Below are 16475 nucleotides of genomic sequence, written 5' to 3'. Positions count from 1 at the left end.
CCTGGCGGCCGCGGCTGGCACCGCCGACCGGCCCCGCACGCTGCTCCCCCGCCAGTAGCCCCTCGGTTTGCGGGCAGCGTGAACTCGGTGTGAGCTCAGAGCTGCAGGTCAGTAAACCCTGGTCGGGAAGTCCATGCGGCTGCTGATGCCGGAGAAGGGCTGGAAGAACAAAGAAGGGTGTAAGCCAGCTCTGCATCAGGCTGCGTGTAAAATCCTGTTTGTCCTGGCATTGAACTGCTGCTTTTTCGTACTCCAGGAAAGCTATTCTTCACCTACCAGAACGAAAGTGAAAGCACTTTACTTAGCCTCATTTTCCACCTGAAGTTCTATCAAAGTAGAACACACCCCTTCTTGATCTGTAATGTTACCCCAAGATATTCACCCACTCCTGCTATTGCAGGGGGAACAACAAACTGCTGTTTGGGGCAGGGAGAAGAGTGACAGTTCAGAACGCACTAGGGTAGCATGTCCTGTTAACCTGTCCCAGGAAGCAGGGATCACACTGGGACTGGGACCCTTGCGTGGGTTATGACGATTTCCACATCTGGATCTGTGCCAATGTGCAGGTAAGAGGGCTGAAGAAGAGAAGCAGCAGCCATCAGGCCAAGCACAAGCTTCTTGGAAGAGCAGCTGGGGTGGAACCAGCTGGAAAAGGCTTCAAGGGTTGTTTCTGTGGGAATGGGCAGACCATCCTGTTACTTAATTCATGACTAAGGCAAAGTCATTTAGGTTAACTTGGCTCTTTCATTACAACTGCAACCCTGTTCTCAGGTCTGGGCATTCCTTGCTTAAAGAAACCAAAGCCTCCGGGTGTTCCCTGTTTCTGCAGAATCCAATTCCTGAAAGACAGACAGCATACTCAAGCCCCCAGGTCAAGGAGATGATGTGCAGGCACAGCCAGAGACTGACTGTCCTTCCCAGCAAAGGAAGAACCATCAGTTCGTGGAGACAAAGCAGAACAGTTCAGCGGAAGGAATCCCACTGCTTTCACACCCAGAGCTGAGGTATAAGATATGTGTGGTCATGAGCACCTCTGCAGTTCTACATTTCTGTTTCCTCACAAGGAATTTGGAATCAGTGAATTGGGTACGTTGGAGCCCTGTTGACCTTTAGGCTGTCATCGATTGCAGCCCATGTAGCAAATTGCTATAGGACTCTGGAAGGGGAAAGCCTCTGCCTCCCACCTTGGATGGCTCTGCAGCAGAAAAAGTGTTTTTCCATAGTCTGAGGGCACTTTGAGGGGCAGCTAAGATTTGGATGATTGTTTGCAAGCACATTTTGATATTTTGAGGAAGGAAAATAAAAGTAGAATGGGGGGTGGCAATGTTAGTCCTGGAAGAATTTGGTTCCTAGGCTGTGCTCTCCCCATAGGCACTGAAATGGGCAGCGTGGGGACTTCTGCTGAATCTAGAGTGGATATCAGCTGTCTGTCACTTCTAGAGCTTACTCTTCCCTGACAAGGAAATGAACACTGACTACAAGAAATCATGGTGAGCGCTGGAGACAGCCTTCTGCCCTTAAGTGACTCCTTTTCTCATGGAAAACTTAGATGGAATGAAATTTCCAACAAACTCTGCTAAAATGCTGTAGAGGAGTTGCTAAATCTTCATTCTAGCAATTCCTGTGAGCATTTCCATCATTTAATAGTTGTATGTCTCTGTTACAGAGAAGTGTTTGATGCTCTGTAAGAGTTTCCAGTGCTCTTGCCATTTCAGACTGGATATTTCTGCAACTGGTACTTGCTTCCCCTTCTGGGAGATGAACCTCTCAGCCAGCCCACCTACCCCCAAGGCTTCCCTTACTGATGAGGGCTTGTACTGTAGCAGATGAAGTCAGCACAACTCTGAAGCAATGTCATGAACCAAACCCAAGCACCTCCCTGCCTCTTTCTAGTACTACCAGTGGTGCTTGCCTCTGCACAGGTGAGAGGCACTACTTAAGAATCTTGGACAAAGCTTCTCAGGCTTCTTAACCTTAGTATGCATTTAATGCTATTAATGGTAACATCCTTCTTAAATACTGAATGCAGTTCCTGGAGACTTTTCTTTTCCAGTTTCCTGCCTGTTTACCCAGCTTTTCTTCCCATGACTGGAAGCAAAATCTCCCCAGCAAGCAAATCTTGCCACTGTGCCACGACCCCCTGGATCCCAGCACAATGTTTCCTCCACATACCCTAGCTGGCTGCCAAAATAGCCCTTGCAGCCAACCCCGCACAGTCCAGAGGAAAGTCTCTTACAAATTCAGCCCGGAGCTGAATGGCAAGGCAGGCTTCCCCTGGCTAATCTCTCCTCTTCAATGAAGACATGAATGAGAGTATTGGCCAGCATTTCTGGCAAAGCCCCATAAGCCAGGACATGTACTAAGCACAGGCTGCATCTTCCAGCTTAACTGAAACAAAATACAGCCCTACCTTATTTTAGTTGCAGAAACCAGCAGGAGCTCTCTCCATCCTCAAGTGCTTCACTGGTTTTGAGCTTGAATTTCTTTTCCTGCGCTTTGAGTTATTCAGTAGCAGATTTAGAGGTTTCCTGTATTTCACAAAAGCATTTCCTAACAGTTAATGCTTCCAACAAGCTGTCTGTTGACATGTTGACATAAAGAATATATTTTCTTTTTATTGTTCCTTTGGCCGCAGTGAGTTAGTTCATTTGGGATTACAATGGTAGCACAGTAGGACTTGGTTTGTATTTTCCTTGCTTGAAATTTTGTTGAAAGTGTGAATTCTAAAAGATGTTTGAATGAGACAAAGTAAAATCCATTTTTTATTAAATCAAAGGATGTTAACATTGTCTTCTCTTCCCCAGCTTTAAAGATTTACAAATCTTTGAAGTTCAGTGGCTTCTGTAGAAATGCTTAAATTAAAGCCTTTTCATTCTTCTAGCAAGGTTGGTTTTCAGAGGAAACAAGACATTTATACTCATGCTGTCAGCACCTGTCTCAGTCTCTTCTTAGTTAGTAGCGGGCTGCATTCCAATCATCTCCTTTGCAGAAGAGATGGAGATCATGCAACAGGCTAGTGCAGTATCTGTCTCTGAGGCTGCAGTCCCCAGAATAATCTATAGCCCAGATACAAAACTGTCTGGTCAGGCAACAGGGCAAGAGATGAAGGACACCGTAGCAAGGCATAGCACAGAAATGAGAAGAAAATAAGGGGTCTTTTGCAGAGATTGAGGTAGGTGACATGCAAGAATGCTGTAGGGATATGTGTTCATTAGCATGTGTTAATTTTTCAGCATCTGAGCTGAGTGAACCTGAATAGAAGTGAAGAAATGTAACCATGAGGAGAGCTGCACTGCAGTTTTCCCAAAATTCACAGACCTGCCCAGCCTAGGGTGAGACAGAAAAGTGTTTCCTCAGCACTTCAGACAATTCGGGTGCTGTGTGGGGCCATGGCAGGGGTGAGGGTGTGGGGCAGTGCTCTGAGGGCACCGGACCTGGGGCGAGGGTACGAGGCTGGCTGCGGGGCACAGCTTCCCGCGGGTGCCCGCCCGCACTACAACTCCCGGCATGCCGCGCGCGGAGGCGGCCGTTGCGGTTGCGCAGCCAGGCACGTGGGCGCCATTTTGTGGCGAGTGGGGGCGGTGTGTTTGCTCGTGTAGCTGTCGGTAGCGGCGAAGCGAAGCCTGGACAGAAGCATCCCCATTGCACCAGCTGCTGAGCGGTGCTCCAGCCGTGCGGGCCTCCCTGCCTGCGCGGCTGTGCTTGACAGTGCCTGGGAGGGTCTCCTCTGCAGGGCTGGAGCTCAGAGTAGGATGCGCAGCTGTAGGACGAAGTAGGGGCACTTCTGCGCCAAGCCCTTCCTGTGGCACCCACCTTAGCGGCTGGGCGGAGGAGTTCATGGGCAAATCTGGGTGTGCGCAATGGCAGGGCATGCCGGCTGGATTAGTTGCCCAAATCCCCAGCAGGGAGGGGACGCAGCGGGTGTGTTCTGCCCACAGGTAGCTCTTGCAAATCCTGGGCACAAGCGCTGCTACTCCAGACGGAAGCAGCAAACAGTGCTGCTCCAGGCTGACTCAGAATTAACTGTAATGCTGGATAAGCCCTGTGGTTAGACTCCTTACTTGTGACTTGCAATCTGCTGCATTTAACAGCTGCCTCCCTCTTGCATCCAAAAGGGCTGAAGTTGACAAAATCTAGGGTACCTCTGTCAAGAGCTGAATGGCTTCCCCGCACACCATGTGCTAGGCAGTATACCTGTCACCTTCCCTCTCCCCTTACTGAAACCATCTGAATTCACACCAGCACAAAATAATGTCAATACCTGACAAGGTGCATGGCACTATCAAGGTGGCTTAAAATGAAAGGCAAAATTACCATTGTGACCTTATTATTAACTTGGCACTTGCATTACATTATGGCATACTGTTAAAGTACCAAACTCAAATTCTCCTCCTCCTCCTCTGGTCTTTAGAGAGATTATGTATTGCTCATTTTAATCCACCTTCTCATTTTTCAGAGGGTTACTTTCTCTCCACTGTATTTCCTTCAGAATGTCTCATGGAGTAAAGATTAGTATTTAAATTTGAATTTAAGCTACAGCATCTGTGATTTCTGACTGGGTTTGAGGTGATGTAAAGCCTGTCCATTCCTATTCCGGATGCTGCTTTTCCCAATGTTGAGATCTTTTAAATATGCAAGATGCCTGGTCAAAAAAAAGAGTTGGAACAGGGAATCCTTCAACTAGACAATTAAATGAAATGGGTACTGTTTAACTGCGGGGATTAATAGCTTAACCTAGACTACCTGATTCCATTAACTGTTTGATTGCATCAAAACTCAGTACTTAAGTTTGCCCTCTCTGGAAGTTATTATAGCATCTGAAGCTCATTTTTTTGTATTTATGATATAAGTACCTAGAGGAAATTATCTCTAGGCAGAATAACCCATTCATTGAGATCAGAAAGCTGAAGATTTTATAAAAGACCCCTATATAAAATAGATCCTTAGTGGAATTTTCAGAATTACATGAATATTTATCTACCATTGAATCAGATAAAAAAATCCAGAAGTTTTTCAAATCCCATTAAGCACAAAATTACTTAAAAAGCTGCCTGAAATGATGTAACATTTTTACTTTCTTACACTGAAATAGAAAGTTATGGATCAAAACTACAATACCAATCAAATTCAAAATAACTTCCTCAGTTTCAATTTACTCTGTCTAAACAAGAACAGAATTAAGCCTGAATCTGATTTTGATGAATGTTGATTAGAAGCCATTAAAGTTAATAAAAGATACAAGGAGCAGGTCACTTCCTAAAGGGGTGGAGTGGGGAAGCAAAAAAAGTAAAGTTAGGAGGATACAAGCTTTTCAGAAGGCACAGGGAGATTGGCAAGTGTCCTATTGAAAATGCAGTCAGATACACTTTTATCTAACTGTGGAAAAATACTTCCAGAATAGCTTGGATTTATGTTTGTTCCTGTTACAAAGGTACACCTTGAGAGAATGTTTGGCTTAAAAAAAGTGAAGGGTAATGGCATAAGGCTGCCAGCACAAATTGATAGGGCTGAAGCAAGGAAATCCGAAGAGTTCTTGTAAATCTCAAAAGCTTACATCAGAAGAGGGAAACAAAAAGATTTTGCATAAACAGAAAATGAGTGTCAGCAAAGTAGAACTAACCAAGAAACCCATTAGCCAAAATACCACTCCTCTACCAAATATGACAGAAATACTGCCTCCAAAATTCCCTGAAAGTCTACCACAAGAGGTGGAAGACTCACTAAAGCAGGCTACTGCTGGACTTGACTTTAAGGGAAACAATCTAAAAAATTTACTAGTACAAATGATAGTCAGGGAGGATTACGTATTTTATCAGACATGGAAGAAGAGACAGCTGTGGAACCATGAGTATTCAATGCCATCTCAAAAGAGTTCCTTCTACAAAAAAGCTACTGTTACCATCGAGAAATCAGGAATTCCTCAGCAATGTTACTATGCATGTAAGTTACTCTGGCAGATCACTTACAGCGATTGTTGTCATCTTCCAGTATCACTGAAAGCACCTGGAAAATCTCAGCTGGTTGAGTGGAAATGCACGGTAATTCTTTCGGAGTTCTGAGGAGAGATCCCATCTTGAAGGACTGGCATCAGCCCAGAGAAGAGTTGAAAGATGCTGGCAATGTTACTGGACACAGATCACCAGGACTCTGTGGCACTTTCAAGGAAGTCCTTTCTTCCTCAAAGACTAAGAACAGAAGACAGCAATAAAAAAATTAATCAACTCTTCTCTCCCAGGTGAAAAATTCTTCAATTTAAATATGTGTATGTCAATACTTTTTTGTCAAATGTCGTCTTCTTTACTAACTCTGCTTACTCTGTTTATCTCTACTGAATGCCAAAATCTGAATAGCTGATTTTGGGTCTTTAGTCCTTAAACAACTTGGGCCGAGTGAAAAGAAACTCTGTAATTCTGTAAGTTTTTTGCAAGCTATCTTTTTTGTCCTTTTAATTTCTCAGCATTTTATTGTTATTACTACTGTTTACTCTTTGTATTATCCTTAGGAGTCACAGAAGAGCTCTGTTGTAAGGCATGCCAATGGATACAAATGTTTGATCCGAAGTGAGGTTTATAACCACCAGTTCATCAGTGTGGGGTGAAAGAAGGTGACAGAAAAAAAAATTACAGAATGGTTACACACCTGATTCTCTACTGTTACTCTCTTAATTTTAGTATAGTTCATCCTTATTGATATCGGAGAAAGGACCAGCTGCAGAGAAAAGTCTATGGAAGAGCTCATGTGGACTTGTTTTTGTATCAGGTACTAATACATTCAGAACCGTGCCTGATCTGTTTTGCCTAAGGTTAGTGATAGTCTGAGAAAGAACCTGGATGACGTTACTATAGTGTTCTCCATCAATCAAAGAGATTTGATACCAAAAGATGCACCAGTGCTTTTTGGGGTGTAGATCCAGACCACGAGATGCCTGCTATGCTGCCTTGGTTGCCAGTCACTGCTTTGTCATGCAAAGCAATCAGAAAGCTTACAGCATGTTTAACAAGGCCAATATAAAAAGAAGGAAAAACCCTTTTCTGTAATATGTTGCTTTGGGTCAGGATACACCCTCTGAAGTTTTCTTGTGCCCCAGATTTCTCATTCCTGAATTCTAAAAGCATTTGGCACTGCCAAATCCCACTAAAACCTGTTTCTCAGGGAAGGCCAGGTTATAACTACAGGTGCATCTGCGTGGAAAGGGTAGGTATTTTCAAAATCCTTGAAAATAGAGCATGCAGAAGGACTGCAGAGTTAAGTGAAGGCAGAAAACATTCTACTTACATTTTACATTCTCCCCTTTTACAGCACTGTTAAATTATTTCATATCCATAAACAAGAATCATAATAATTCCTATCAAAAAAGCTGATGTTGCCATTACCAATGTGCACTGTCACTGAATTTCTGAGGCAATTTTACCTGTAGCTTACAGCAATCTACTAGAAACAATAGTGGGCCCTGTAGCAATAAGGTGGCTGTTAATTGCTACGGGTGTTTGGCATTGAGGAGGTTCTTTGTTGGCAACCGTTCAAACCCAATTATGTTTCTAAAGTAGGACTGAAAAGCATTGTAGGAAGCACCATGTAAATGGCACTAAATGCACAGAGACTGAGCGACCTCCCAGAAAGATAGACAGGTGCCAGCTAAAGCCCCATATGATTGATTTTCCACGGCTAGGATGGCAACCACAGACATCTGGTTTTGCCCCATTTATAACAGGAGCAGCAAATGTGAGCTGTTGTCTTAGAACAGCAAGGCTTTTTAGAATGACACAGAAATATGGCATTTGACTATCAATGGATGATCTTTTGCTTTTCTGTGAGCAAACATTTATACTTCCGGCACTAGGAAATGAGGTTTTAGTCCTCAGAAAAAATGAGGCTCTGTGTGTTTACATGACTGAGTTTAGTACTTGGGCTTGTTTTTAATGCAGGCCTGACATTTAAGTCAGAGATTTTTCTTAGATTACAGATATAACTATATAAAATGAGTCAAAACCAGCATAAAGAAACTAGCCATTCAATTGACTGGTATCACATGGGCGGGAGAAAAACCTCACAGATCCAGGACTGGTGGAAAAGAGAGAGTCAGCTGAGCATCGTGTGATGTTTCTGCTAGCCAGCAACATTAATGTGCTTTCTAAATCATCCTATAATAGAGACTGCAGTGTTGCAGTTCTTTGCTGTTGGACATGCAGAATACCATCGTTACAAAACCTTAAGTCCCAAGCAGGTGCCCTTCTACCTGTTTCTTTGCTGCTCAGAAGGTCAAAAGCTTTTGCTCTGTTAAATTACTTTGTATTCCTCAGAGAGTTACATGAGACTCACACCAGACTGTGATGCGATACATGGGTCAATCCAACAAGCGGTTGCAGAGGCAAAAGCTAATGGACCATGTAGGAGTTCCTGTGTCTTTTGTCCATGGTTGCTGCCTACAGATAAAGGAGACCTTTTTTGGGTGGCGAGATTGATTCAGTCTGCAAAACTATGCAATGAGGACAGTAGATATGTAAATTTATGCAGCTGTCTTTAATACTGAATAGAGCTTAATAATATCTTTTTGTTAGAAAAACTTCACAAGAGACTGAATCACAGAAGGTAAACTTCCAGATCCAAAAGCAAAGATGTGATCACTACAGCTAATGTATCACTAATTACAGTGATACAGTAATCGCTCTTCTTTGTGTAGTATTTATGCCTCATCATCAGAAGCTCTAATATAATCCAGAAATGACTGGACCAGTACTCTATTACTCTATTATCATACAACACAGTTCACTACCATGAATTTCCTTTGGTTTTCAGCATTATGTCACATTTGTCTGTAAATCTCCAGATGGGTACACATCTACACAACTGTACGAGCCAGAACAGCAGGGAGGAGCAGATCTGAATGTTTTGGCTCTCAGCTAGAAGTGGCCTGAATGTAGCAACATAGGTTGACTGACCCATCTGTGCCAGTTCTGACTCCCTGAGGCTGTATCTAGACCATTACTTGTACCTGAGCTAGTAACCATAGAGCTGCTTTGTGTTGGACGGTGCTTTCACTGCGAAGACATTTATTCTCTCCTTGCTCCGATGACAATCCACTGACCAGTCCTATTTGCAGCACGTTTTCTCCCAAGGTCCTTAGCAATCAGTCCAGTGACCCTGCTGCTACTTTTCTCACAGCCTGGACTACCTGTCAGACGAGAGGCTGCTGTAACTAACCTGGCCTGCTCTGCTCCGACATGCGCCAATTCTCAGCAAGAGAAGCGCGAGGAGTCCTGTCAGCGCAGCCCGGGGTGTTCAGCGCTACCGCTGCAGGGATGACTGCAAAGCCACCCGCGGGTGGAGGCGCCGCGGGCCCCCCTGGGCGCTGACCCGGCCGACAGGGCCCGTCCCCGGCGCCGCGGGCCCTACCGAAACCTGCGGTCGGCCTGAGGCACCGCTGAGGTGAAAGCACCGCGGTCCTCCTCTGCGTCCTTCCCTGGGAGGTGCCACGCCGCTTGCTCTGATTGGTCACCTTTTTGCCTTGGCCCAATGAGTTACTACTGCTATGGGGCTCGCGGCGGTGAGGTCACTAAGCCGTGGCCCAATGCGGAGGCGAGGTTGAGCAGAAGACGGGCGGGGGTTGGCCGGCCACGGTGCTGGCGCGGGGTGATTGGTTGTGCCCGTAGAGAGGGGTGCGGAAGCGCGCTCCGCTGAGGGCGGCGGTGCCGGCCGGGCTGCGGAGCGATGCGGGCCGGCTGCCGCCTCTTCCCGCTGCTGCTCCTCGCGCTGCTGCGCGGGCTGTGTCACGGCAGGGAAGCGGCGCCGAGCGCTGTCACCTGCGGCTCGGTGCTGAAGCTGCTCAACACCCGCCACAGCGTGCGGCTCCACTCGCATGAGGTCAAGTACGGATCCGGTGAGCAGGGCCGGGTTGGACCGCGCCGCGCTGAGGGGCAAGGCGGGGAGCCGTGAGGGGGGCGGGCTGGGAAATGGCAGGAGCTGGGCAGAGTTGGGAGGACAGGCAGTGAGAGGGGCAGGAAAATGGCGGGGGGACAGGCTGTGAGGGGGCAGGAAAATGGCGGGGGGGGGCAGGCTGTGAGGAGGCAGGAAATGGCGGGGGGGCAGCCTGTGAGGGGGCAGGAAAATGGCGGGGGGGGGCAGCCTGTGAAGAGGCAGGAAAATGGACGGGGGGCAGCCTGTGAGGGGAGTGGGGAAGAAGGAGGAGGTTGAGGTTACTGAGGTCTATGTCCCTGGTGCAGAGGGAGCAGCAGGCCAGGGATGGGGCTGTGGGGTGCACTGGAGACATGGCAGCCCAATGGGGAGAGGCAGATGCTGAGGCCTGGGGTACAGGAAGATGTTGCAGCTGTACTCTGCAGGTTCTGGAGCTGGGATGTGGCAGGGATGCTTTGCCCTCATCCTTGAAGTGATCCCTGTTGTGTTTCTAGGGCCTTGACGTTACCTTGCCAGCATCTGTTGTGGCAACAAGGGTGCTGGTTTGTTTGGGGACCTAAAGGACTTGGTAGTATTCTTGAGAAACGAATGTGAATGGATGTAGTTTGCATCCACCAACACATGCTGTGTTTAACTTCTTCAATCTGAAATATTATTTGGTACCTGTATGCCCATTGCAGTTAGTAAACAGACTGTGAGAATTAAACATCTCTTAAACATGAAGGCATGAGAACATTAAAGCAAATTTCTTTAGTTCTTTCGGGACTTTTTGAACTGGGGAAGTCGGTTAAGTCTCCTGCTATTTAATTCTATTCAAATAGGAAGTGGGCAACAGTCAGTGACAGGAGTTGAAGCTTCAGATGATGCTAACAGTTACTGGCGGATTCGTGGGAAGAGTGATAGCAATTGCCAGCGCGGGACACCGGTGAAATGTGGGCAAGCCATACGGCTCACCCATGTTAACACAGGAAAAAATTTACACACTCATCACTTCCCATCACCACTCTCCAATAACCAAGTAAGTTGTTTTAAATTTTAAGCTTTTGTATAAATGGTGCATGCTGTTGACAATAGTCTCTCCAGTTTCTCATGTGTCTGAAGAGTCAGGCTTGGATACCAACTGACAGAAACAATAGGTCTATGTACATCCAGAGTTCAAGTATATGTTTTTCTGCATCTTGGAATACGGTATTTAAGTTCTTGACAGAGGCAAAATTTAGTATGTACCAGTATCAGTATTTCACAGAAGTTTTAACATCTGCTATTATTATGATGATGATGATGCACCATTGCTACTGGGGAGACTGTTGTGAAATGTTCAGCACTTTCAAGTTGTAGGAGACTGAGCACCTCTCTTGATGTTATGAAGATGGCTCTAGAGCAAGGCAGCTAATCAGGTTACAGCACTAGGCATTCGTAGATCCAAGTTTCTTGGTGATCCAATCTATTAGTCATCTTCTTGCTGTTCCTGTTTCAGTTCATTATTCTTATTTATATGTCGTCCTTCTACAGGAAAAATGAATCTGCTGTGACAATTGTAATTATTTGTCATTTTGTACATATCTAGGAGAGAATAATTTCTAAATGTAATTAGGTTCAAGTTTTACCCTAGAACAAATGCTTCTCCAACATTGAAAATCTCTCTTAAAATAGATAATGCGAACTTGGTGAAAGTTTGTCAGTAATAGTCACTTTAGTTTTCCTTCAGCCTATGTAGATAGGCCATTGCATTCAAAGTTGCAAGATTTGACTCTTTGTGAAAAAGGTTTGTCTTTTACTAAGAGTAACGTGGGTGAAACAATAAAGTCCAGTTTTGTGGACTGATTGTGAAAACAAAAGAAGTGAGTGGAAAATGGCATTTCAGAAAAATGACTTAAAGAACAGATTGACTCTAAAACCTTCTCCCAGTGTTCATTTCTCAGTTTAGACAATTTGAGTAACATTGTCATTTATGCAAAAATGTTCAGCAACTGTCATTATGTTTCTTTGGTTTCGCTATGTGTTTGCACAGTATCTAAGAGCAAGGAAAATTTGCATGACTTCCCAGAGATTGACAGGCCTTGAATGAATTGTTGAAATATGTAGCTATGAACACAAACTTTAATTTCATATTCTTAACAGAAGTTGGATTTTCAGTTAGTATGGTATCTTTCACACTTTTTGGACTATGGAAACTTGGATTAACATGACCCTAAAATTTTAGGTTGCTAGGTACAAACTATTGCAGTTCAGTTTTGAAGTTGTTCATCACTTCTAGTTATTAGATTTTTAAGAATTAAAGGCTGTCAAGAGTCCTAAAGTTGGAGTTTTGGCCTATCCAGTTTCTGGAAATGCTTGGATTTTTTTTTTATTTTTTTTTAATGCCTAATGAAATCTAATCTCGTCTGTTTTGTTTTAGCAGGATTTATTTGCTTTAATCGCCTTCCTTATTTTTTTAAGAGCTATTCAGCAGTGTATCCGAAGAAATAGTATAAACCAGGATAGTTGTTGACCCAATTGAAAGCTTGGTGTAATTAAGTGAAAAAGGAATACGATGACTTAATAAGCTAAATTCGGGTATTGTAATAAAAACACATGCTGAAAAAAAAGTGCTGCAATGGTAACTGTGAAGATGTTCATACTACAAAATTAAATGTCTACAGTTATAAATGTTTTTGAGTGGAGAAAGTTTGCTTCAGCATTAGCATTGCTTCTTTCGATTTTTTTCTCAGAAGGATAGTTCTGATCTCTGTGCTCAAGTCGTCTTTTATTTTGTTTGTAATGTGCGTTGAGGTTTGTTGGCTCAGGTTACATGTTAGTGTTTGTTGGCACTTTGTATTCAGACTGTAGCGGTAGAAAGTCACTGCTTCTGGCTTTGATAACTGTTGTAAAGCAGCGCAACAACACTTTTTCTTTTCCCTCCATTCTTGCCTTGAAACTCTGCTGACTCTGTGGTTGATATTTTTGTGTGTGTATTGGAGGTGTTTGCTTACATTTTCACTTCAGGAAGTTTGTGTCTCTAACAGGAAGTAAGTGCCTTTGGTGATGATGGCGAAGGAGATGACCTCGATATATGGATTGTGCAATGCAGTGGGACTTACTGGGAGCGGGAGGATGCGGTGCGCTTCAAGCACGTAGGAACTGAAGTGTTCCTTTCAATAACTGGGGAACAGTATGGCCATCCCATTAGAGGCCAACGGGAAGTTCATGGCATGCCTACTGCTAATCATCACAACTATTGGAAAGCAATGGAAGGCGTCTTCATCAAACCCAGTATGGACCCTGCAAAACACGATGAGCTCTGAATTGACAGAGGATCCAAAATGCTTCAGCTTACTCCAGTGTTCGGAGATGCTAATTCTTGGTCTCTTATAAGTCCCGCCTTGCCTGAGTGACCGACTTTCTGTATTACTGGAGGGCATTAGTTCATTCTAGGAATGCAGCACTTATGTGGGGAATGGCATTTGCCAGATTCAGCCTTTGAAATTTGAATATTTGGCAAAATCATTTCTGAACTTTTGAGCTTAATTGGTGAAACTGGTTCATACCTCTGTTGGTTTTCATTGTCATTTGTTTTGCTTGTTACTTTTTCTCAAATCTGAAGGAAATGGAAAATCTAAAGTAATGCATTTCTGTAGTCCCAAGTGCAATAAAACTTTGCATTTTGTAATATTTTTCCAATTATAATTAAATATTTGTAAACTGATTTCTACTTCTTAGTGAGAGAATGTTACTAATGAGGAGATGGAAGAAATCTAGAAAGGAAAAAAGAGTTCTCAATTTTGGTATCTTTTAAATATCTTGAAGTCAGCTGCTCAGCCTTCCAGAAAATGTGGTCCATTTGAAAATTGCTTCCAATGTCTTTCATGATTTTTCTTGTGTACTTGTATTGGAAGAGTTGACAACATTGTGTATGTTGGAGTAGGAAGAAAAAGTTTTAACTAACTTTCTCGAAGAAGTTCAGATTGTCTGGTAATGGTGATCCTCCTGATTGTCAAATGGTAAGACTGTTCTGCCTGATAAACTGGTGTGGAAAGCTGCTTTTTAATATTAGAATTTTATAAAATTCCATGTGGTGCAAAGGAACAGTTCAATTTTACTTACGTTGTTGTACTTGCATGTCAACTCTGCAAGATCAGTATGAGAATCTAGATAAATAAATAGCAGGGTATATGCCCATGTGGGGTGTTTTTTATATGAATCCAGAAGAAGAGAAAAAAGAATCTTAGACAATGGTGTAAGGAATCTTCATTGAATGACTTATGAATTTCTGTGTGCCTTCCCTCTCTGAAAAGAGAAAAAAACTAATTCTTGAATGTGTTTGTTACATGGTGTTACTGAAAATACTGCTTAAAATTCAAAGTGCCATACAGTTTGTATTTGCTTTAAATTTAGCTCATGAAATGAGTGTGAAAACTCAGAAAATTCAGCTGTTCTTGTCTCCATGTGTAAGTAGTTTTACTGATGACAGTCTTAATTAGTCAATCAGTTAAAGAAGCAGGAAACTGATTTACTGCTTTTACAGCTCCAGTCACGTGCTGCAGTGTTCTCTGTGGAGAAGGTGCTACAGGCAGTTGCAGTTAAGCTTTATAAATGTACTTACTGATACATGGTTCATACCCTGTGGTGCCTCATGCAGTTATGCTGTACAGGCTAGATTCAGGTTTTATTTAAGAGTTCACTACTAGTGATGATCCTTCATACCCTATGGAACAAGGAACTTCTGTGGCAGTTGTTTCGTGCATCAGATTATTTTCCTCTGACAGAAAAGGTAAGACTGTTTTTCTGTGACTCTTAGTTTCATGTGGGTATTTAAGGATTACAGGCATTTTGGAGATTAGCTTTTGCTGGTTTGTTATTAGAAGTAAATTCTATGTGATGAATGTTTCGGGTTTACTGATGTTCCTGACTAATTGGTATTGAAGTTGTAGCTATGAAGCGTAACTATTTATGAACAAACCAAACTTTCTGCATAAACAAGCTGACTTTTCCTTTATTAAAAAGCAGGGCTTTTCTTTTGAAGTTGGTGTATGAGTAAACACAGAAAGTGTGGCAGCATTTGGCAGGAGGAAGAAAGGAATTTGGCAATGAGGTTTCTGTCACTAAGAGCTAAATGCTTTATGCCTAAACCATATGGGCTTAGTGTTCGTGCACCTGTGGAATACTGAGTTGGTTGAGGAGGGGTAGAGCTGTATGGCTCATTTTGGTCTGTGTGCCATGTACTATTTGTACCCAATGTTTATCTCTGCCTGGATGTTTTTGTCTCTAGCAAAGATGTTTATCCATCTTTTTATGCTTGAGTGGGATCTCACTGGACCTTCCTCTTTTTGTTCTGGATTTGAGCCAAATTGGTTTAGTGAGGCTGAGAAAGAACTTGGTTCTTACTGTTTACTTTCTAATATGATCTCAGTTCTGAAAACATTTGTACCTTTTGCTCCTGAAGAACCAAGCTTTGCCACACACATGTATCCATAAATGCCTTATTTAAAGATGTGTTCAACAATATTCCTGTGAATTGAGTTTCCTTCACTTTTGATTGTGACCAAAGTGTAAAAGTCACTGGGGCTTAGTATTTCGCTTGTTCATGTTTCGTAGTAGAATCTTTGTTTCTTATTGCTATAAAAGTTGTGTTGAAGGGCTCTTAAGTAAGGCAAGTGGAAGTACATCTTAATTTAGAAAGGTCTAATATAGTACCAAAATCACTATCGGTACTCATGACTTTTGTGGTCTGCATTTAGTGTGCTGTAAGTTAACATAGGTGCAAAAGCTTATAACTGGAAAAAGGTGGATTGTGCTAGTGTGATCTCCTTTCTATATAACTTCTAGGTTTAAAAGACTTGCATTAGTATCTGTTTAATGTCATATTTTATGCTTTAAACTTAAGTACTGAGATCTCAGAATCTGATTCAGGTGGTTTTATTTACTTTGGCTGCTTAGAGTTCAATTATTCAGTCCTTCCCTACAGCTGAGGACTAGAGACTGGGAGAATCCCAGTTCTTACTTGTTGGGTTTTGTTGTTGTTTGTTTTCTATATGACTTATCTACCTAAAGATGTTAGAACTCTTGGGTAAAACATGAAATACTGAGAGGTGAAACCTGGGAACGCTGTTTTGCTTCTTTCTTTCCCTTTAAGGTGATGAATTAGATTTGACAACATTTCTTGACAGAATTCTCTATACACTTCAGGTTAAGTGGAAATTATTTTGACTTCTGATAGTAGCAGAAAATAATTCTTTCAAATAACTGTCAGGTGCTTTCCAATTTTTGGCTCCCTACTATTGTAAGAACTCTGAAAAGGTGTGCCAAAGTCATTACTCTTCCTTTAGTAAACTAGAAAAGCTTTTGGGGGAAAGAATTGAAGAGATCCGTATTTATAGTTGTTCTCAGTGGGAATAATTGCTAAAGACAATCTATGTACTTTAACTTTTTTTTCCTCTACTTTGAAGAAAAAAAAAACCCCAAAACTATGAAATACTGCCTTTTACACATGTATATATCTAGTTCAATGTAAAATGTCAGAGTACATTAGACATGTTAATTTTGAGTTGAAAAAGTGTGTATCCACAAACATCTTTAAAAAGCCT

At 42.9% G+C, this 16475-nt stretch overlaps 1 protein-coding gene across 1 annotated transcript; it reads left to right on the top strand.

The window, feature by feature from the left end:
• The first annotated feature begins 9648 nt into the window (after positions 1-9648).
• Positions 9649-15990, top strand: SDF2L1 (stromal cell derived factor 2 like 1). The gene is made up of 3 exons (XM_030500833.1): positions 9649-9877; positions 10734-10930; positions 12918-15990. Exons 1-3 carry the CDS (start codon positions 9709-9711, stop codon positions 13194-13196), a joined length of 645 nt encoding a protein of 214 aa, XP_030356693.1. The 5' UTR covers positions 9649-9708; the 3' UTR covers positions 13197-15990.
• The last annotated feature ends 485 nt before the right edge of the window (positions 15991-16475 follow it).

Source organism: Strigops habroptila, chromosome 11 (genome assembly GCF_004027225.2).
Source record: "Strigops habroptila isolate Jane chromosome 11, bStrHab1.2.pri, whole genome shotgun sequence".
NCBI lineage: Eukaryota > Metazoa > Chordata > Aves > Psittaciformes > Psittacidae > Strigops > Strigops habroptila.
This window is presented reverse-complemented; position numbering and strand designations above follow the sequence as displayed.